Below are 23,619 nucleotides of genomic sequence, written 5' to 3'. Positions count from 1 at the left end.
CAGAAAATACCGCGGCAACGAGATGTTGTTTCTCATTTACTGCGCTCTCGTATTTTCCCCTTTAGCATTATGTTATTTTAGCCGCTTCTGTTTTCTTTGTCATCATTTTCTAATTGTTTATAGCGGCTTTTCATGTTTATTCAAAATTTATACAAAATAATAATTGTCCATGTGTTTGTGTTGACCGCCAAAATTCTTTTAACAATCTGTTTTCCGCAAATGTATGGCTTACTTATTTAATTTGCGATTTCTCAAATTTTATTTAATATGTGATACTTCAAAAATTATTAAACTATTTTTAAACTATTTTTATTATCTCCACGCTTGATGTTGCTTTTCACTGTAATATTTTAATATGTACTTCGTCACAAAATAATAAGCACTCACGAAACTAATATCTTATTTAATAAAGTCGAAATTTCATGAAGGAACTCGCAGTATAATTTATCATCATAATATTGTTAATTATTTTTTAAAAAATTGACTTAAAATTAGTAAAAAAATCCATGAGTAAAGATTATCGAATGTGTTGCAGAAGATTTCGTATGAGAGCCGCCTAATTACGATCACAAACCTAATACTATCCAATTAACCTTGTTAGAATCAATGAAGCATAGCTGATTGAATTCATTCCTTCATGATTTCTTCGAACGCTGACGTCCTATCTTCAATATGTGTATCGCAAAGATCATCGTCGGAAACAAAAAAACTGACGGATCGATTACATCGGACTCAATTGAATATTGTTTCCGGCTTACTCCTTCAGGCGGAGAGGATCAAGGAGCTGTTCGACCTGGCGGTGCAGAGACAAACCAAAGAGATGAACGACAACATACACGGTCAAGGTATCGACAACCACCTAATGGGGCTGCGCTACGCGGCGAAGGAGGCCGGCGAGCCGATCCCGGAGATCTTCACGGACGAGGCTTACGCGATCGTTAATCATTTCGCCCTCTCGACGTCCCAGGTTAGTGATCAGGGTCCTTCCATCGATCCGAGCCACGAAATCTGTCACTGTCGATCTCACAAGACTCGTGACATCGTTGCTTTCGTCGCGCTCAGCCTTGAATGCATTGTACAATCCGCGAATTCTTTATTATAATTAATCATATTTGCACCCGAAAAAAAAAAAACAGAAATTATAAGTCTAAAATTATTGATTTTTCTGCAAAAAAAGTAATGGAAACTTGATAATTTATAATCTCAATCACGCTTTGCTTATTGATTATCTGTCACTACGTCAATGCGCCGCTAAAAGATCATTATTTAATGTAGTCTATCATGATGCAATATAAGTCAGGATCCCGGACGTATGTGAGCGTCTCTAAAAGGTATTTGATGACTCAGATAGTTCGAGGTCGGCGCGATACGATCGGTTTGTTTAAGCAAAATTACGTAATTAGGAATACGATTATATCTTAAGGACGCAGTCCTTGACGCCAAGTAAGTCATCTTCATTTATGCGTAAAGAAGCACACTAGAAATGTATTCCATTACACCGAAAAATTACCTGCGCTTTTCTGTTTAATATAATCAAAAACATTTTCAAAAATTTAAATCGTCCCCTCGAATTCATTAATTCCTATATTTAAAAAAATATGCTTTCTGCTTAATAATAACGTGTCTAAATCACCGCTAATTATCTTAATAGTCACAAGCCTTTAAGGGGATCCTAAAATGGTCTGTTTTACCTATTTTTTTCAAATACACTTAACTTTTTTTTGGCTAAGTAGAATGAAAAGTCCTTTTCTGTAAGTAAAGTACATATGCTAATACACTACGGATGGTTGATTTGAAAGAATTTTTCAAGCCACGCAGCCAAAAAAAACGAATTTTACGAAAAATAGAAGGTAAAACAGAGACGTATCTGTTTTAGTTACGTAGTGTATTAACATATGTACTTTACTTACAGAAAAGGACTTTTCATTCAGATACGTCTCTGTTTTACCTGCTATTTTTCGTAAAATTCGTTTTTTTTTGGCTGCGTGGCTTGAAAAATCCTTTCAAATCGACCATCCGTAGTGTATTAGCATATGTACTTTACTTACAGAAAAGGACTTTTCATTCTACACAGCCAAAAAAAAGTTAAGTGTATTTGAAAAAAATAGGTAAAACAGACCACTTTAGGATCCCCTTAAAAAAGATAAAACAATATTTTTCACCACGTCACGTGTGACACGGGGCTTTAAATAAGATTGATCTTGCAGGTGACCACAAAGAACGACGTGATCGCCGGATACGGGCCGGTGGTGCCGGACGGTTACGGATGCGCGTACAACGTGAGGAGCAACGGTTTCATGTTCTCGGTCTCCGCTTTTCACAGCGACGGCCGCACCAACGCGATGCACTTCGCGCAAACGCTGGAGCAGAGCCTGCGGGACATGATGACCATGATAATTAATTCGAAGAAGTGATAGACGCGCGATGATAGCGTTATAATGTAGAGCCGCGACGCGGCTTTCCGTCGATCTTGACGGGAGACGTAGGGATGCGAGATAGCAGAGTTACGCGAATCACAACGCAACGAGGGTGGTTCGAAGCACAAATCGGACCTATGATGCACGTTGAACGAAACCGAAGTCATTTTATCCGCGTTTTCTCCGTTCTCGGCCGTCCTTCGACACACGCGCTGTCCGAAGTTTCCGCTTGTGCAAACGTGAAACGTCCCTGTACGATGGAAGTGACGTCTTTCATTTCCGTTGCATCACACCATTGCGTCATCCGGGTTAAAAAAGAGACGGTCGTTCGACATAGATTTTTTACCGCAGATTAGTTGGGTTTAAATTATTTATCGTCGCCGGGAGAATGAAAAGCGAGGAGCGCGAAGCTTTCGAAGCACCCTTGAATGGAGGAAAAGTACTTATCGTGTAGTATTTAAGAAACGCGAGCGTAGACGTAGCGCAGAGAGATTTAGCAACTTGCTCCCGCACAAGTCGTTAGATATATCGCTGGTTTGATATAATCTTTAGGGAGTATATAAGAGAGGAGGAGAGAGTAGTGAAAAAAAAGATAAAAAAGAAAGGCGTCGCCAAAGCGCGCAAAGCTATCGTAATCATTAAGGTGTTCTTCGTTACGTGGGCTAATACTAGAAGTGAATCTCTCGTCGTCTGTTTTTCTAGAGGAATACGTACAAAACACACACACGTGCGCGCGCGTATTTACATAATCTCGCTCGCGTTAACGAGCACAGCGAATTAAAAATCTTTCAGCGGTAGCCATCGTATAGTAGGCGAGTATGTTATAGATCGATCGGTCGTTTTAAAAAAACTCTAATCCACTCGAGTAAAGTTTCTTCGAGCGTCACGCTCCCGAGCGCTGGGAAAATCGCTTTCCTGCGACGCGAGAAATGATGAAAATATCGCACTATCGTCATTTTTCATCAAATGCAGAAATGTTTCTCCTTCAGAGAAAAAGTCAAGCTCAAATAAGAAATTACGTTCTTGTGTCTTCAGTTTCCCCAAAAAAGATTTTAATGTTTTTATATTCAAAAATTAGCTTTTAAAAGAAGAAAACTTTAAGCTGGGAGTATTCGATATATTTTTTATTAATTTGTTAACTACTTTCGTCGCTTGTTTCTTTAAAGACCGATTAAACGACCAATTTGTTTCAACCTTCTAGAGATTTAAATCTATTTGAAATTTTATTGTAATCATAGACGCAATTTTCCAGCGTGCGGGACTTGTCGCAGGAACACTCTAAGTGTGGCCAATCGTTGGCGCCCGCACAGTAAACTCTTGTCCAATTCTTAGGTAGGTCGGCGGATCGCACCGCTATCAAGAGCCGGTCGATCGTCGACGGTAATAGCTCTATCTGTCTATCGTGCTATTCTTCTACTTCCTACGATTTACCGTAGCCGACTACTAGTACGTGCCATGAATTGAGACCGATAAAATTATAATAATTATACATACGATTGATTCGAGAATTGTATGCATAATTAATATAACATTTATACACACAGTTCCTCTTAAAGAATCATCGAACGTTTTTTTAATCGCAACTTCTTTAACCAATAGAGATTACGTCTCCTTAGCGAAGATCGAGAGAAGTTATCATTTATCGCATCTTTCTAATTTTCAATATTATGAATTCTAGAAGTGAAATTCACTTTAAATCAATTAAGGATTAAAGATTTTGTCATCTATTTTTTATGCTGAAATTCAATTTGTCAGAATCCTCTTATTTTCAATTTTTAATTACTTGAAAACTGTAAATATCTCGAGTTCGTTGAGGAAAAATTAAATTTCACATTGATCAACGATTCTGAAAAGAAGCGATAAATTTCAAATAATTTTTAGATGTATATATAATTAATATAGTATATATTTGCACACAATTTTGGTGAGATTTCAACGCTACGAATGTTCGAGGATAATCTCATCGAAATTGCTGCATCGTCTCAAACCTTGGCACGTACTGATCCCAAGAATAGGAGGTAGATTTAGACAAATCCTGCAATTTAGACAAATTAATCGCTCGATACGATTCTCATGCTGATAGGTACTGTTGCGCTCGGCCTGATAGTGTTTATATATTATTGTTTACTTAAATGGGAATATGACGCAGGGAACAAATGACGTACAATTAGTATTTTCAAAATACAAGGTATTCCATTTATATATCGCATTACATTTGCCAAAGGCTTTGACCTATTTAAAATCAATTTTAATCTAAATTGTCTGTAGCTTTTTCGCGTAATTAGAAATTTAATAGCTTCTGACGAACTAAATTTTAGCAAAAAAAATGTGACAATATTATTAATTAATTTTAAATAAACTTTAACAAATTTAAATTTAACATTAATTATAAAAATTCATTAGAAATTTATGTTGCGATAATTAATGACTTTCTTTCCTTGTCGCTAAAAGAAAATTAATTTTAAATTGGCTAAAGATTCCGCCATTAAAAAATAATACGATAAAAGTGGGATGTCCTGTATAGATTCCTTTTCCAAATTATAATCTTGACAAAAATCTAATATATACATATCTATTTGTGATGCATATCAGACATCAGATGTAAATTCGATCTTGAGATCGCGATTCTCATGATTTCGTTTTACCGAACGATAATGTATCTGTGTGTGTCATTATTCTACTAGATAGAGATAAACATATTTCTTCGGCTTCACGATTTAAGTAATTTAGGCAATTTGTTATGCTCACGTTGTCTTCTTGTACGAGCGTATTTTACTGTTATGCATAGTATCGAGTATAATTAACGTAACGGTGACTGATAGCAATTATCGAGAGAATCATCTCTACTACAGTCATAAGTTAAAGTTCTTAAATGCTGCATTTAGCTAGCTTTCTAAGTCTAGTTAACTAAGCTGGAAGAAATGAGAGAAAATCGGTATGAAAAATTGGGATAAAAAAGTGTTTATTAAATTTATGTGAAAAAGAGAATATAAATTTATAGATGAAAACGTACAAATTTTAAACTATTTTCAATCGCATGATTTATCAATATCATTAATTAAATAATAGAAAAGAATTTTATCCCGATTCTATATATTGAGCTTTTCTCACTTTTTCTATATTCTTATCTGAATTTTACCAATGTTAAATTTGTTAATGTTATTCATATTTTACAAAATCGTGCCAGATTCGCATTTTATCCAGCGCGTTTAATCCAGCGTTATATTAATTTTATCCATTTCTTAAAAAAAAATGGGGTCACTGTTAGAAACTATTGTTACATACTTTTATTGTTCGCTTTTTAAATTAGATATTTTATTTGTGTCTTGTTATTCTTAGGGTTAAATTGATCCTGAGAAAAATTCAATCGTGTTATTTGTTGCTAAACTATTGTTTATTAAGCTTTGTTCTATTTTCTCTTCTAAGCTTTGTCCATTGTTCTCGGTTTATTGAATGCCACAAGTTGTGAATTTTACGGAAATTAATCAGGAAAATTGATTGCTCGCGCGAAACGTAAAAAAGTACAGTGTCTTTTCGTTATCGTTAAAAAAAAAGACACAAGGAAAACTATACATGTGTATATTACAACGCGTGCATTTTTTTTTGTTGCAAAAAGTACATACATGTTACTACGTGCGCAGGGTTTAGCCAAAATGCATGCCATTGAATGCATTTTCGGAGCGAATCGCACGAATATTGGAAGAAACACAATTAGTATTTATTGCATTTTTGACGCTCCGAAAATGTCGCTCCGTTTTAGTTGCATCCTATATACATATGACACGTGCAAGTGTTCTTTATTAGATTTAAGAGAGAAACAAATACTACTATTACCGCTAGTTTAAGAACTAGAAAGGTACGATTAGAGATACTTTACTTATACATATCGCGAAACTATTGTGATCGCACTTTTGCGGCCAAGAATATCACACGCATATCAGGCGAAAGCCAACGTAGACGACGATCTTATCCCGGGATAAGACATATCCTGATAAATCGGTAGGAAATGCTTACGAATGTTGTAATTACGGTATAACTCGACAGTTTTAAGTAGTAGATAGAGATATATCGATGCGTTAAATTATTCATTGTTTTCGGAGTGATCTCGGTCGTGTTGCGCGAACCGCGGCGAAACAATTATTTTACTTGTTGATTAAACAATAATATCGCGTTTCGTCCAATTAGAAAAAGCTAAATAGTTGCCGATAAATGATGTTTGCACAACAAATCTAAAAATAATATAATTATAAATATCGGTTCATAACCAAATTTATTCGTGTTAAATAAAAAAATTATATTCTTGAAATGGGAAATGACATTTGTTTGAAATTGCATTTCAACGGTAATTTCAATTAACATTTAAGGAATAATTCTCATAGATCATCCGAAGATCGATAAGCAATCGGTGTCAATAGTTGAGTTAAGGAAATATTATTTCCACGTTGATTATTAGATGATACATTTTTAACTATGCGTTAAGACTGTTACTGTTAGCGTCATAGAGTGATAAAGCGTGATAAAAGTCAAAGTATGAATATGTAATTATAGAAATAGTGAAAATAGTGTTAATAGCGTTAATAAAACTAGTCTCATGGATCTATGAGAATTGAAGAAAGCAAGAATTTACAGCCGCGACTTTTCGTTCCGTTAAAGCTAAGGAAGAATCATGAAACCGCGGTTCACGTATGCGACGCGTTGTATACGAAGGTCGCTTTCATCGTTGTTAAAATGTTCATTAAAAAATCCGTAAATATATATATATATATTGTATATTATTAAGCTCTTGGTTCTTCGATACTGATCGAGCACTGGCTTGAATCTTATAAGGCTACGAAACTATAGATGCTAAAGCGAGAATTATAATGACACGTAAAAATAATGATGTCATACTCTAGAATCTAGTTGATCGACGACTGCTTGAAGTCGGTTTTCGAAGATTTTAACTTACATTATTCTTACCTCTAAGTCCTGCAAGTTCCTCGGAGAAGTTATACCTTTCTATTCCAACGTTGCATAAATTTGTAGATTTTCTTATCTCCAATTGTTTGTACAACGTATTGAGTCAATATTATTGATAACTCCGCTACAGTTCCGTGTAGAATAACGTTCGATTCTTCTTTTCGTTTTTTTCCATAATAAATGTAAAGAAAATTAAGTTTCTGTAACAGAATATAAGCAAACATACGGGAAAGGAAAATGCGGTCCAATCATGAATTGGAAGATTAAAGGAAATTATAATTTCTATCATGTAACAAATGTGATTCATGCATAACCCAACAGTTTATATAATCAAAACTCTGATGCAGATATGTTCAAAACGCGCGTTATATTTCAAAAACCTAATACTTTAAATATGTAATTCCTTCTACATTTTGCATGCAGGGTTTGCATTACTATTGGGTTATGTATGATTAATTTTAATCCTTATAAGAGCAACTTGAACGAGAATCTGAAAATGATCAATTTTAATGACAAAATTTATTTTATCTTCGGACGATGTATATCAAAATATCTAGATTTCTGTTGCGTGTTTCATTAAAGACGTACTTTTTTACAAAGCAAATATATTGCTCGGATAAGGATTAAAAATCGTGGCGTAAGTTATTTACCTTCGTGCGTAAAAATTCGATAGATAAACGAACACTCGGCTCTCCGTTTCGCGCGGAAAGCATACACAGCATACCTCCGCTAAGTAATTGACCCACGTCAAAAGTATGTTGTATCACATTGTGTACGTTTCCTCGTGCAGAAATAAACTCCATCGGGAATATCAAATTGTCGTTGTTCATTTCTTTTATTTATTCTCAATCTATTTAAAATAGAATATCTATTCCATAATATAACAAGTCATTCGCTTCGTTTACGAAGCAGTTTGTATAATATAGACATAACATAAGCACCCTCGAAGCTGCCATTATTGTATATCCTCGAGATATCTCAACAACAATTACAATTACACACACCTCTGTTTACACACACCTTTAATTTACAATCAGCATTGAGCGCGAGCGCCTAAATCTGAATTTTATAAATCTAATGTGAAAATGAGGCGACGTGAACATCGAACGGCCGCATTCAATGCTAATTGTGAGATGTGAATACGATGATCATCGGAATGTAACGAACTTACTTCTATCGTTCACACCAGTCATATATTTACAAGGAATACACAGCACATATTATGTTGTACTATCGTTTTTATAAACGATAAATATAAATATTATAAAACAGAAATATTTAAACAAAATATATGTTTCATATACATATATATGTATATATAAATCGTTCTTTTTAAGAGTTTAAATTGACATTTTCTTGTTTCAAGAAATATTTAATGTTTTGCATTTACCATTTAAAAAAACACTATTAATGTAAAAAAATTTAACATATATTTTATTTTGTTAATGACATTTTTTAACGTACACTTGCCACAAACTGTACAACGAAACTTCAGAGCAAGTGTCTAAAAATATTTTAGCGCCTGATGAAACCGATATATAAATACTATTGTTGATCTTGTTACTTATAATTGCAGTACAATTGTGTGTTCCAAAGTACACTTTCTTTTATCACATTTAAAAATATAAACGGCAAAATTGAAAATGATACGAGATTTCGACAGAATTTGTAACATCGAAAATTAGGCGTCTGTTAGACTTTGTAGGTAGTAAAGTATAAATAACAAAACCTAGGTCTTTAAATAAATTGAAACAAATTTTATCGTAACAGAAACTTAACTGTAGTTCGGTATAAAGATATGTAACGTTAAAGATAAAAATACCACTACAGATAGCAAATAGTTTAGGAACGATAAATTTGACTGTAGATTTACCAAAGAATACTTGGTGGAAAGAAAGAAAGTGTGACTTCTAAGGCATCTTTTATGTCTAATACGTGTAATTTCAACTGAACATACTAGAATAAATTTGATCTATAAAAGCCGCTAATAGCCGCTAAAAACCCGTAACAGCATTTCGATAAAATTTAATCAGTTCGATTACTGTAGACATTCGCACATACAATTATAACTCGATTAAGTGATATCAAAAAGTGATGTTCATAAAGAACACATGGTGTTTAAGTATACAAAATTGCAATAAGAAATATATATTTCTATGTTATCTAAATTCACGACAAAATATATAAAAATTTTAATATAATATACATATATAAGCCGTCAGAACATATCTAAACAATATAATACAGCAAATATGTCCTATTAAACAATACTATCTCGATAAAACGCGATTGCAAATAATAACTCTGCACTCTCGCTTAAAACCGTGCACTCTTCTGCAAGAAAAATAAATACGAAGACCACACTCGCCTCTAAAGATTAAGCATTGCATTTCTATAAGCAATTAAAACAATTTAATTGCTTATGAGTTGTGCAAAATATATTTTTGTGAATATACAATCTTTTAAATCCCCAAAAATACATATTAAAATCTGAACATTTAACAAAATTAATTTTATTTTTAATTTTGCAGTTAATATTGTTACGTCCATCGTCCTTAAATTTACGCCTATGATTTTATCGAATAATACAAGCAAATGCGAAAATTTTTACGATTAAGTCTTGCGTTTAGGTTCCAACATTACGTATTGCGTTGGGACGTAGAATTTTCGAATGATAACAGTGGAATACGTTATCGTTTCGTTTTATAACTTATCATATGAAAACGTGTACCATGGAAAACTCAAAACAAACGACCAACAAATCGCCCTTTATCGAGCCCCAAATTGATATAACTGCAAACCTGACTAAAAGAAGTAAAAATGCAGACTGCAGCCAATGCACGATGACGTGAGAGGTTCTCCGAAAACTTTATCGACCATATTTTGAATGGATTCACCATTTTTAAATCGAAATCAGCTGAAACCAGTGAACTCTATACATACTGCAATGAACCCAATTTATCTTAGGGTGCGGTCGAGTTGCCGCTTCCAAATGCTCCAATGTTTTCGTTTTCAACGCTTACATGGAACAGTCAAGTAGCGCTAGAGATGTTATCAACGTTAGTCAAATTGACCGGTCTGAAAGCATTTGAAGCGTTGTAAAAATTTTCGAAAAATTGAAATTAACATATAAAACAAAAAACAAAATTAAAAAAATTTTTTTTTAATGAACAAAGATATAGAACAAAGATATAGATATCAGGTATACGGACAGACGCAACAATAAAAGTATAAATTTGTGGTGTTTACTCGCTGATCGGTATGAGAAGAGGCGACCGCGCGAGCCGAACGATTTCCCTTGGCTGAGAACAGGTCAACGATCATAATGATCGATATTACGCTGTTAGAGGCCTCAACCAATCGTTCGTGGTTCCCTTTTCTGGTCAAGAGAATTAACTCCTTTTACCAAGGGCGGAACCTCGTGCAAATATGCATTGCAAAAAATTATTTAGATATATATTCTTATCTCATAAGCAGAGTGATACTGAGTTATTGCCAAACATGTATTTGCCAGTACTCAATCTGTTTACTGCTTAAAGATTATTCTCCCACCACGTTTTCCTTTGCATATCCATTCTTAGTTAAACCATCAACTAGTTTGCCATGTCCTCTCAGACGGCACGGACTCCCAAATATCTCTGAAGGCAAACTGACTTGATACATAGTTTTTGTTAAATTTTTTGTTTAATTTAAAAAAAAATAAAGTTAAATACACGCAAACTGAGTGACACAACATAATATTTTACTGTTATGCATTGAAGTAAGAATTATTTTCATATATAACGAGTACAAAATGATTAATACATTTGTTACGTCCTAACCTGGAGGGAAAGGGGCGGGTCAGGTATACGGACAGACGCAACAATAAAAGTATAAATTTGTGGTGTTTACTCGCTGGTCGGTATGAGAAGAGGCGACCGCGCGAGCCGAACGATTTCCCTTGGCTGAGAACAGGTCAACGATCGTAATGATCGATATTACGCTGTTAGAGGCCTCAACCAATCGTTCGTGGTTCCCTTTTCTGGTCAAGAGAATTAACTCCTTTTACCAAGGGCGGTACCTCGTGCAAATTTTCAAAAGGAGAGGAGAGGGGGGGTAAAAGAGGAAGGTGAGAGGTCTTACAACTAATTTAATTATGAAGGTTTTGACCTACTACTTGGATGTCCTGGAAATACAGGGTGATTCAAAATAACCTGATGTCCTCGCAATGCCATATTCTTGAGCGAATTCTGAGACGATTTTTCCTTTTACAAAATTTTGTCCGAAGCTTAGTTTTTGAGTTATAATTGAAAATAGGTAGCAATTTACGAGTTCGGTACAACGGGCAGGCAGGGACGCGCAACGTATAATGAGACTGTCAAGTGTTTATTATCGTCTCATGACGCATTGCACCGTCCCTGTCTGTCCGTTGTATCGGACTCGTAAGTAGTAAACTATTTTCAATTATAAGTCGAAAACTAAATTTCGGACAAAATTTTGTAAAAGGAAAAATTGTCTCAGAATTCGCTCAAGAATATGGCATTGCGAGAACATCAGGTTATTTTGAATCACCCTGTATATCTGGATCTTCTTGGGTCGTTCAGTGGTCCGTATTCACGTCGATGTATAATGAATATTGCTCGGAGGTTGGTTTAATATGATGGAGAAGCAATTGCCGCGCGCGGTACTTCACTCCTCCGCGATGAGTTTTGGATTTCGGGATAAGAAAGGAATTTTATGTTAGTCCAGAAATTAATTCCAGGCGTAAAGCGTGCGGTGGGCAGCACAACGATACGCGGGGATACAGAAATCAATACCACGTGCGGTGATCCGCACCGAAAATATCGATACTGAGTGCTGATCTGAAAAAACAATTAGGAATAAGACGGGGGTAGGTTGAATGTGTGAGAAATGGTTTTAGTCGAAGTATTGTTTAACAAACACGTTTACTATAATTATTGATATACAAGCACTTTGAGATACAATCGGTTTTTCTAATATTTTAAGGTATGAACTAAGATTCGATTGAGCTGGATTCAGAGATGTTGAGAGAACTATATTAACTGCTTAACTGCTGCCTTCACGAGTGGGTGTCTTCCCTTTTATACTCGAAATTTTGGGTTTTGGAAGGAAGACATTCCTTCCGAGGGGTTGTTAATAAAAATAAGATAAAAAAGGTTGTTTGAAGATTAATAGATGGATTGCTCGAATGACATGTATATCGTTCCGCGTGCGGTGGTCCGCACCACGATTAGCGGGGATACAAAAACCAAGTACAACGTGCGGTGGTCCGCACCGGAGCAAATAGTTCTGAGTGCTGATTCAGAGAGATAACTGGGTGGTTGGGTGTTAGGTAGGGTGTAGGTTGTACACGAGAAAAGAGATCGAATAGTTTTAACAGACACTTTACTGAATCTATTTTATTACAAACTCTTACAGTTAATTAAAAATGTTGCGAATTGTTTCTAAGTCCCAATATTCAAACTGTTCGGGTAATACTAAAAGCCTCTCTCTACTAACTGGCTGACTCTCTAACTAAAAACTGCTTAACTGCCGCTTTCACGGGTGGGTGTCTTCCTTTTATACTCGAAATTTTGGGTTCTGGAAGGGAGACATTCCTTCCGAGAGGTTGTTAATAAAAATAAGATAAAAAAGGTTGTTTGAAGATTAATAGATGGATTGCTCGAATGACATGTATATCGTTCCGTCGGCTTTTCTGTCGGCGAAAATTCAAAGTCTACTATCGCGGTCGCGTGTCTTATCTCGATAAATTTTCGATTGAAGGCCTAAAAGATTATTATGGTACATTCGGGATCTTAAATCATTAAAATAATATTCTCGGAACGTTTCTTTGAATTTTCCCGACTGGTCGTGAGAAACTTGTGCAAAGAAAAGGTCCGTACAGGACGTAACACATTGATAAAGGTTGACGGTCGTTTTTCATGCTATTTTTTAGAATAATGGTAATTATACTGCGACGTCTCGTTCTCAATGATTACTGTAGTAGTGTCAGCTATGCTCAAATTCACAACGTTTAGAGATAAAGTTTTTTAAATCTGGCGGCGTCCGCTAAGTCCGCGGGCACTCTCTGTCGACCATCATATTGTGTCGTTGTCAGAGCCGTATTATCGCCTAGGCCAACAAGGCCATGGCCTAGGGGCGGCAACTGCAGAAGGGCGGCAAAATTTTTGAATGTTTAATTTTTTTTATGCGATATTTTTACTGTTATTAGGTGAGTGTTTAAAATTTTCAAGCTCGAATTTTGTTTATAAATATAAATATTTTTTAAATGGAAAAGAAAACACTAAAAATTGTTATGTACAGGTTCCAATGATTTGTTCCTAGGCCCCTCTCGCGCGGCAAGAGAAAAGTAGAAATATACTCATAGCGTCGCTCAGCAGTTGGCGCTATGAGTATATTTTTACTTTCCTCTTGCCGCGCGAGAGGGGCCTAGGAACAAATCATTGGAACCCAGTGTATGCATACTTCGTTAAGCATTTAAAAAAACAAAGTATGGTTGATCTTTCAGCAGTGCTAAAACAATCGTGATGCTTCTGTCGATTTGATGGTACATTCTCATTATGTAAAATCTTGTTTTATGGCTCGCGTCTGCATTGTGTTGAAGTGAATATCCTTGCGTGAACGATAGCTACTTAAAAAAATAAAATCTGACTTGTAGTTTACATAAATCGAAATGAGTAATTGTCGTGAGAAGTTAAGTGGTGCACAGTACAATTATACTTCGTGTCTCGCCCTTCGAGATTACGAAGGTAGTAACACTACTTCGTGCCTAACCAGTCACAATTTTAGAGCAAAGGAAAATTTTCAATTTGCCGCCGCCTGCCCCACTCCGCGGCTCCGCGCCTTCGCACGGCTGCCACTTCCATCGTCATTCGTTTTCTTTGTGCCAGACAAGTCACAGCTAGAGCGTAATTTCCAGAATTTTGAAAAGTTTTAGGTTTTGGAAAATGGGTAAAAGTAAGAAGAGATCACGCAGTAAAGAGAAGGAAAACAACGAGTTATGGAAAAGAATAAAGATTCTAGAAAGCCTGGTTGCATCTAGCTTACCAAGACATCCGTTACGAGAGAAAACTAAGGACAACGAAAAATCTGATTCGCCGGAAACATCACTGCATATATCCCAGGTAGAAAATACAGGTAAGAAAACTTTCGGGGAAGTCCAATCCCTTACAAATTGGTTGAGCCCGGACGAGAGCCGGGACATAACCAAAAAGTGTTACCGGACGATCTTATACGAGAGATAAGGCGTGATCCGAGTAATAAGGTTGAGCTCGGACGGGAGCCGAGACATAACCTTAAGCGCTTTAAAATAGCATATTTCACATGGGATATAAGACACAACGTCCCCCTTTTTAATGGTGAAGTTCACATCAGTGTCGAACATAACCTGGCCAGTTTGAACGGTTGAGCTCGGACGAGAGCCGAGACATAACCTATACAAATTTATCATAGTATTATAAATACCTTAGCTTACGATCCCTCAAAATAAAAATTTCAGGTAGACTGGACAGAATGTTGAGTCCATCAGAAGAGTCTAGGGCAGATGGTGAAAATCGGAATTCTCCAGAAATTCAATCCGAGAATGTCCAGACCGTAATCACAGCGGCCTTATCTCAACAGACTGAAGCTCGGGAAACAGAGATTACACCTCTCACTAATCAAATAGACCAGGATAAAGAAGACATCTTCGATTTGGACGAAGAAACATTAAAAATCATCGGCGAAGAGCCCCCAGAGAACCAAAAAGAGCTTGAAATTCACTCTAGCCTGGTAAACCGTTGGAATCCTTGGTTAAATCAGGGACTAAAGAAGGAGGTAAGAGACGAATTACTCAAGAAGTACCCTAGAGCAGGGACTTGCCCTTTAGAACCACCAATTCTTAACCAAGAACTGAGCACATTAAACGCTAATATCCTTAAAAAGGATAGATACTTTGCTTTCACCCAAAAACTAGCCGGTTCAGCTCTTTCTGCACTAGCCCGGGTCATAACAGAATTAGTTCCTATGAAGTCAGCGGAAGCGAAAAGAAGGTTAGAAAAGCTTTGGGACGCAGCTCAGCTGTTAGCGGAAATTCACCATTCTCAAACAATAGCTCGAAGAGCCTGTATCCTACCAAGCGTCTCAAAGCAGATGGCTGAGCAACTGCTACAAAGGAAAGCAGACAAATACTTATTTGGTAAAAACTTGTGCGAAAAAATTAAAGAGGTCAAAATGATTAATAAAATAGGACAGGATATAAAAATACAACCACAGAAAACCATATCTAACACACCAAGCTCGTCAAACTGGAAAGGCCCACTGGTATCCCAGAAGTCGACGACCCAGTCGGGCCCCAGATACCGACCTCAACAACCAAGGAAGTCGACAGCATCGGACTCAACGAAGAAGTCTTACCCGAGATCGAATTACTATCGAGACCGCTCCCGGTATCGAGACAGAGCCAGGCATCACTAGAGTCAAACCAGGTCATTACATTGGCTGGACGACTAACAAGTTTCATAAATACTTGGAAAACCATCACATCCTTTCATCCTGGAATGCGTAAAAGGTTATAAGATACCTTTTAAGTCTTTACCTAATCAATCTCAGATCCCTACCATGAGAAGTTGGCATCAATCTGAATATCTTGAACTACAAAAAGAGATAGATCGCCTTCTGTCAATTGGAGCAATAGTTCCTTGCGACCCAACAGAAGGTCAATTTCTTTCAGATTACTTTTTAGCAAAAAAGCCGGATGGCAGTAACCGGTTTATTTTAAATCTTAAAAAACTAAATCTTTTTGTAGAAACAGAACATTTCAAATTGGAAGATCTTAGAGCTGTATGTAGATTACTAGAGCCTAATATGTTTATGGGATCAATTGACTTAAAAGAGGCTTATTTTCTTATCTCTATACATAAGAATTATAGAAAGTTTCTCCGCTTCAGGGTTAATTCTCAAGTTTACGAGTTCACTTGCCTACCCTTTGGACTTAGTTCAAGTCCCCTGGTATTCACAAAGATAATGAAACCAGTAATGAACAGCTTAAGACTACGCGGATTTTTATCGGTTATTTACCTAGATGACATCCTATGTTTGGGTGAAACGAAATCAGACTACTGGATCAATATTCAAACCACTTTTAATTTTTTAAGAGGGTTAGGTTTTATAATAAATGAGAAAAAATCCAAATTAAATCCGGAACGTATCTGTAAATATTTAGGATTTGTCATAAACTCCGCTCAAATGACAATAGAATTACCACGAAAGAAAAAAAAAGCAAATTTAATAAATCAGGTTTGTAAGATGGAAAGAAAAGAAGCCTGTTCAATTCGAGAATTCGCCCAATTCATAGGCCTATTAGTAGCGAGTTGCCCAGGCGTTGAATACGGCATGATACATTCTAAGTCATTAGAAGTAGCAAAATTGCGGGCGTTAGAAGAAAATAACGGTAACTTTGAAAAAATAATGAAAATTCCAAAATCAATTAAGAAAGATTTAAGTTGGTGGAAAAATAATTTAGAGCCTTCCTACAAGACAATAAAATCAATGAATTTTGCGAGAGAAATTTTTTCAGACGCTAGTAAAACAGGCTGGGGAGCTTTCTGTAACGGTAAAAAAGCCTACGGTCACTGGACCTCCAAACAATCAGAATTACACATAAACCAACTAGAACTAAAAGCTGCACTCTTAGCACTAAAATCCTTTGCTAATGATCTTACGAATCGTGAAATTCTTCTCAGGATAGATAATACGACAGCCATGGCCTATATTAATAAAATGGGCGGTGTAAAGGTAGAGTATTTACATACGGACGCCGAGGAATTTTGGAACTGGTGTGAAGAGCGACGACTGTGGGTATTTGCCGAATATATTTCTTCCAGAGAGAACAAAGAAGCAGATACCTTGTCTAGAATACAAAATAAAGATATTGAATGGGAACTGGCAGATTATGCATTTCGTGAAATCCAAGTACGATTTGGAAATCCCGAGATTGATCTATTTGCTTCAAAAAATAATACAAAGTGTGAGATTTACTGCTCATGGGAAAGGGATCCTGACGCATTTGTTACTAATGCTTTTACACTCTCATGGTCAAACTTAAACTTTTACGCATTCCCACCCTTTGGCATAATTGCCAAAGTACTTCAAAAAATTAAAAACGATAAAGCTTCTGGAATTGTAGTAGTACCCCTCTGGTCTAACCAAATATGGTTCCCAGTATTTATGAAACTACTCAAAGGATCATATTTAGAGTTCCACCCAAATGCCAATCTTTTACTCTCATCTTGCAGAACACGACGCCATCCTTTAGCATTCAAACTTACCCTGGTTGCCGCCAGATTATCAGCGAAGCCTTCAGACGAAGAGGAACATCAGAGGATGCAGCGGACATAATGCTAAAAGCATGGGAAGATTCAACAATCAAACAGTATAATAACGCACTAAAATTATGGTGGAATTGGAACAGCACACAAAATACCGATCCTTTTGACGTATCAATATCCAAAGTCTTAGAATTTCTAACCTTAAGATATCAAAACGGCGCAAACTATGGAACATTGAATTCATCAAGATCAGCATTAGCAACAATATCCACGGAAGACATCGGAACTAATGATTTAGTCAAAAAATTCATTAAGGGGTCATCGAAAACAAGACCAAACAAGCCGAGGTACGATTCGACGTGGGATGTTGATCCCGTATTAAAAGGATTACAGAAGTGGTTTCCGTTAGAATTATTAACCTTAAAACAGCTTTCACAAAAACTGGTCCTCCTATTGGCACTTGGGACAGCCCATAGATTACAAACTCTGGCCTTAATCAAGATCTCTAATATATCTTCTTCTGACAAAGGACTAGAAGTAAAAATTCCAGACAGAATAAAATCGTCAAGAGTAGGAACCAAGCAACCACTTTTAAAACTTCCTTTTTTCAAGGAAAAGCCGGGTTTGTGCATTGCAAAGACCTTGTTACATTACCTGAAAGTCACACAAGGTCTACGAAACGGAGAAGACACACTATTTATCTCCTTCCAGAGGCCACATAAGAAAGTAAAAAAGGATACCCTAAAGAAATGGTTAAAATCAAGCTTGATCCTTTTCGGAGTAGACAGAAAATTCACACCACATAGCACTAGACACGCTTCAACCTCAAAGGCCTTTGAGAAAGGAGTAAGCATTGAGGAGATTAAAAGAATAGCTGGATGGTCTCCGAATTCCAAAGTGTTCGCGGATTTCTATAACCGCCCTATAATTAGTACACAAGAGACTTTTGCGAGAACGGTATTATCACCTAATAACTAGAATATAACAATTGTTTTCTTTTAAGTAAAAAATTTTATTTTTCCTTTGCTTTAAATAAAGTAATATATATATATATATATTATACTATACATGTTATGTCCAAAAAATTGTTTAGGCTCTAAAGATCTACCTTCGTAATCTCGAAGGGCGAGACACGAAGTATAATTGGTGGACCAACCGAGCCCGCCGAAGGCGGGCGAAGGTTGGTCTAGGTTATACGTAGAGATGGTCGATTGTGACTCGATTAATCGACAATCGATTTTTTTGTTCATAATCGATTGTTTTTTTTGCGATTGTAGCAAATTCGATTAATCGATCGTACGATTGTTTTTTGATCACAAATAATTGAACAAAAGAGTTTAGGTCATCGCACACAAAATGATATAAATGCGTATGTATAGCATAACTGTCTCGACCAATAAGCATCTAGCATAAAGGCGCCAGGCGCCATAGATCACTCATTTAGATGTTCACTCTCATTGGTCGAGACGATCTTATGCTATTCATATGCACATATGTCATTTTGTGTGCGATGGCCCTTTCATTTTCGGTTGATCTAGAGAAACAAGTTTTCGGAATCATACCATCTTTAATCATTTTCGGTTTGTCGTTTGTCTCGTCCGTTGTTTTTCTTGACCAAATAACTAAACTGGTAAGTGATTTATCCGCAATATAAATTATTTATTAAATCGTTAATGTAAATGAATGTAAGCAATGCTCATATAAACATGAATATTCCTTGCGTAGTCGATGAGTGACAAATGAAAACATGCACACTTTTCAGTCTCCATGATATGACAATTTGATGGAAATTACTTGATTTTAGACAACAAGGAGAAATTACAACTCTTGCAACGTATATTGAATTTGGTTGTATAACCAAATTTGATTGTATATCGAAAGCATGCAGGTTCCACCGTCCACTGTGCACATGTCTCTCGACGACGTCGACTAGTGAGTGTAGACTTACCAGCGTGAAATATTTTAATTGCGCAATCATTTTAATAATCTCACTGCTATCGTTGTTTCAGCGATGACATTATGGTCAACTCCACATTGGACGCTTTGACTCAATCTCCTTCAATTGTGGAAGTTCCGCCTCAAAAACCGACATCAACTACTGAAGCACAGATTAAGTGAGTGCAATTTTGCATGACTGTTATATATGAAGTCTACTGTCATTAACTTTTTTATTTATTTTTATTTTTACATTATTGTATTTTAGTATTATTAGTGTTAGTAGTACATATATATAGCAGTTGTAAATATTATGTATTAGGATATATATAATATATATTAAATAATATATGAAATATGTATTCTCATTTTTTTTTCATTTTCAGGAACACGATAAAACCAAAGGGAAGTAACATGTGGAAATATTTTGAAAAAATCGATAGAGAGAGCGCAAAATGCAAAACTTGCTCTAAGATCATCAGGAATGATAGAAACACCACAAATCTGAAAAATCATCTCAATAGTAAACATCCTCTGTTACTGTCGCCAGAAAAAAGAAAATTAGACAGTAATCCAGGCAATTTTCCATTTTCAAGTGATGAAAAAAAAGAGATTGCAAATCGAAAGGTATTCTTGAACTATTCTTTATTGGAAAAGTTTGTAAATTTTTTGGATGGAGACCTAAAAGCTGCTGATTTCAATAAATATTTTCTGCCTGCGAGATACTAAATTAATTTTGTTAATTATGGATGATACACGTTTTTTTATAAAAAACATTTAAACAAAAATTTATTATCTCTGACTAAGCGGAGAATATTTATTGAAACCAGCAACCTTCGTGAATTCATGGTGTCAAAACTTTTCTTAGTCTGACATACTACTTTTATATAATTTATTTTTTGATAGTCGGCAAATGTTTTGATAAAAAAATCAAGTTTTAACAAATAACAATAAATGTAACAAACTGGCATATCAGACTATCCAAAAAAGGTTTTTGACATCGCTTATTTACGAAGGTTATTTGTTTCAATATCTGCAAGTCTCATACTTTATACTTTATTCATATATTTAAATTCCAGAAACGATTGAAGATAGAAGAAAAAGAGAATATCATAACTCATTTTAGGAGAATAGACTCAATGAAAGGTAAGTTATTTTTCCCGAGAAATGATGAGAATGATCATTCATTCCGATCTAATTTTTGTATTTTTTTCTCATCACAGAGGGTGAAACAGGTGCCACACGATTAACAGAAAAGATCATGTACATGATTGTAACTGATCATCAGCCCCTTTCAATGGTCGAATCCGAGGGCTTTTCAGAATTAATAAAATTCTTAGTGCCGCATTATAAGTTGCCTTCTCGCCAAACGATTACCCGCTTGATCGACGCGAAATATAGTAATATGAAGATTGCAGTAAAGAACCAACTTGCATTAGCTCCATCCCATGCCATTACGTGTGATATTTGGACTGACTGCAAAATGCAAAGTTATCTTGGCGTCACGGATCACTATTTAACACCTACCTTTAGTTTGAATCATATCACATTGGGAACCATACCACTGGCCTCCAATCATACTGGAGATCTAATTGAAGAAAAACTGCGAGAAGTCCTGTCGATGTTCGATATTGATTTGGAAAAAGTGGTGTGTGTTACGAGCGATAGTGCGGGAAATATGAAAAAAGGTATTCTACAACTAGTTGGCAGCGAAAAACACGTGCCTTGCGTCGCACACATTCTGTCGCATATCGTGCCAGATGCACTGCAATCATTAACATATATAAATGACATTCTATCACAAGTGCGGAGTATTGTTAGAAAAGTAAAAAACAATGTCAACGCGGGCGACGAATTGAAAAAACTGCAAATGCAGAATGGATTAAGCGAAGGGCAGTGTTTACGATTTCTCTTAGATATGAAAGTTCGATGGAATTCCACATATTTCATGGCCGCCAGGTACATCGAGTTGAAAAATTACGTATACACAGTTTTGCTGAAATGCCCCGATGCTCCTGATCCATTATCTCGGGATCAAATTCAAGTTCTGGAAGATTTAGTATTAATTTTCAAACCAATTCAGAATGTGATCACAGAAATTAGTGGAGATTCATACTCGACAGGTAGCATTGCCATCCCGATAATTCGTGGCCTGAAGCTCTGCATAAGCAAATTAAAACCGAATACTAAAATGGGCAAGGATTTGATGCTTCGCATCAGCGAAGCTTTGGAAAAACGATTTAAAGAGTTGGAGTCAAATCAAGTACTCGCAGTTGCTACTATACTTGATCCTCGATTCAAAAAGCTGGCTTTTGAATCACGTCTGAAATGTGCTAATGCAATAAATAAAATTAATCGTCTCATGAACGTTGCATCGATAAAAGAAAATGTGGGGCAAACTGCAAAAAACTCCGGGCCGATAGAAAATAATGAGGATAATGACATATGGAGTTTTCACGATCACCAAAATGAAGTACAAACGTCTGGTTACGAGCCTGGGTCAAATGGTGATGAAATTCATATCGAGCTGCAACAGTACATTAATCAGCCTCGTATCCCTCGAAAAAATGATCCTCTCGGATATTGGAAAATGGTGCAAACTGCATTTCCAACTCTCTCAAAAATCGCCATATTTTATGCAAACGCAGTCACATCATCGGTACCATCCGAACGTCTCTTTTCAGAGGCTGGGATTGTTGTTACTGACAGACGTAACAGATTGACTGGTGAGAGAGTCAACATTTTACTTTTTCTTTCATCTTTGCCTAAGGAGATGTGGGATTGTGGGCCTTGAATTATTCTTTGTAAAAGAATAAAACTTTAATATTATGGGTTTGCTCACGTCGCATGTCCCAACATGCTCCTATTCGTTCCAATATAATACAATCTATAATATTACGTTATGTATACTATAGTTTGGAGCGTATTGGAGTATGCGACGCGAACAAACCCTATATAATTTTACTTATATACTGTCATATTATGATCTTATTAATATCTTTAATGTTTGAATATTTTGTGTTCTTTGTTGTATATTATATGCACTGTGATACTGTAACGTTACGAGGTTTATTCTTTTTAGCTAAACTGGCTGCACTAGTTTAGAGTTTATCTTTCTCTTTCTAATGGGGAGGAAAAAAATAAACTCTGAACTAGTGCAGTCAGTTCAGTTAAAAAGAACAGACCTACGATCTCATTAGTATCTTTAATGTTTTTATGTTTATAAATATATTTCGTATTTTTTTCTTTTAATTTACACACTCTTTGTTTCTCCATTTGTATTTTTATTTGTACGCATTGTAATCATATCCACAATTTCCCACCACGTTAATTCCCATCCTCGCTGAGTCAATATGAGCATACATGCATGTCTATGCTATAATGGTTCAGGTGATATACGTATAATTATATTTTTATTCAATTTGTGACTTGCATTAATTAATAATTATTTTCGTTTATTTTTTAGATACACGAAGAGAACATAATGCAATGCATTAATTTTTATTTTTAATATTTCTGTATTTTGTAATAAATAAAATGTTTAAAATAATTTCTTTTTTGTCTTCATTTGATTTGAAGAAAAAATCTAAAATTAATCGATTATTTTTCGATTATTTTTCCAAACAATCGATTTAAGACAATCGCTTGTTTGAAAAATCGATTGTTTAAGGATCGATTATTTTTTTCACAATCGGCCATCTCTAGTTATACGAGTGTCTCGCCCGAGAGATTCCCATCCCAACTATACTCGTCAACCCACCCAGAAGAAGAAGAAACAAATTTTTTGGAACTACTCTAAAAGGAATGACGATGGAAGTGGCAGCCGTGCGAAGGCGCGGAGCCGCGGAGTGGGGCAGGCGGCGGCAAATTAAAAATTTTCCTTTGCTCTAAAATTGTGACTGGTTAGGCACGAAGTAGTGTTACTACCTTCGTAATCTCTCGGGCGAGACACTCGTATAACCTAGACCAACCTTCGCCCGCCTTCGGCGGGCTCGGTTGGT

General features: G+C 35.9%; 4 protein-coding genes across 9 annotated transcripts in view; 3 read left to right on the top strand and 1 right to left on the bottom strand.

Annotated features, from left to right (window-relative positions):
* ChAT (Choline acetyltransferase) overlaps positions 1-8,192 on the top strand; it is a 36,162-nt gene extending 27,970 nt beyond the window's left edge. For both annotated transcript variants that reach the window (XM_067351401.1, XM_067351400.1), the window contains exons 9-10: positions 767-967; positions 2,208-8,192. In XM_067351401.1, the coding sequence (XP_067207502.1) occupies positions 767-967; positions 2,208-2,414 (408 nt within the window). In that variant the 3' untranslated portion in view covers positions 2,415-8,192. The remainder of the gene's footprint in view (positions 1-766; positions 968-2,207) is intronic.
* Positions 1-23,619, bottom strand: part of Mekk1 (mitogen-activated protein kinase kinase kinase 4) — an 83,221-nt gene that overhangs the window by 28,275 nt on the left and 31,327 nt on the right. Inside the window, exon 19 of one of the 5 annotated variants that reach the window (XM_012365850.2) lies at positions 10,558-19,781. The exons of the other annotated variants lie outside the window; for them this stretch is intronic. Within the exon in view, the coding sequence (XP_012221273.2) occupies positions 19,775-19,781 (7 nt within the window). The 3' untranslated portion in view covers positions 10,558-19,774. Of the gene's footprint in view, positions 1-10,557; positions 19,782-23,619 lie in introns of those variants that run through there. 5 annotated transcript variants of the gene reach the window in all.
* On the top strand, positions 14,324-18,661 carry LOC105674189 (uncharacterized). Its single transcript, XM_067351745.1, has 4 exons — positions 14,324-14,513; positions 14,875-15,581; positions 15,653-15,841; positions 17,651-18,661. The coding sequence occupies exons 1-4, from the start codon at positions 14,324-14,326 to the stop codon at positions 18,659-18,661; spliced, it is 2,097 nt and encodes a 698-aa protein (XP_067207846.1).
* On the top strand, positions 19,475-23,121 carry LOC105669629 (zinc finger BED domain-containing protein 4-like). The gene is made up of 5 exons (XM_012362687.2): positions 19,475-19,615; positions 19,693-19,797; positions 20,005-20,245; positions 20,698-20,764; positions 20,842-23,121. Exons 1-5 carry the CDS (start codon positions 19,566-19,568, stop codon positions 22,410-22,412), a joined length of 2,034 nt encoding a protein of 677 aa, XP_012218110.1. The 5' UTR covers positions 19,475-19,565; the 3' UTR covers positions 22,413-23,121.

Source organism: Linepithema humile, chromosome 3 (genome assembly GCF_040581485.1).
Source record: "Linepithema humile isolate Giens D197 chromosome 3, Lhum_UNIL_v1.0, whole genome shotgun sequence".
Taxonomy (NCBI): Eukaryota; Metazoa; Arthropoda; class Insecta; order Hymenoptera; family Formicidae; genus Linepithema; species Linepithema humile.
The sequence above is the reverse complement of the archived record's forward strand: the minus strand, read 5'-3'. Positions and strand labels throughout refer to the sequence as shown.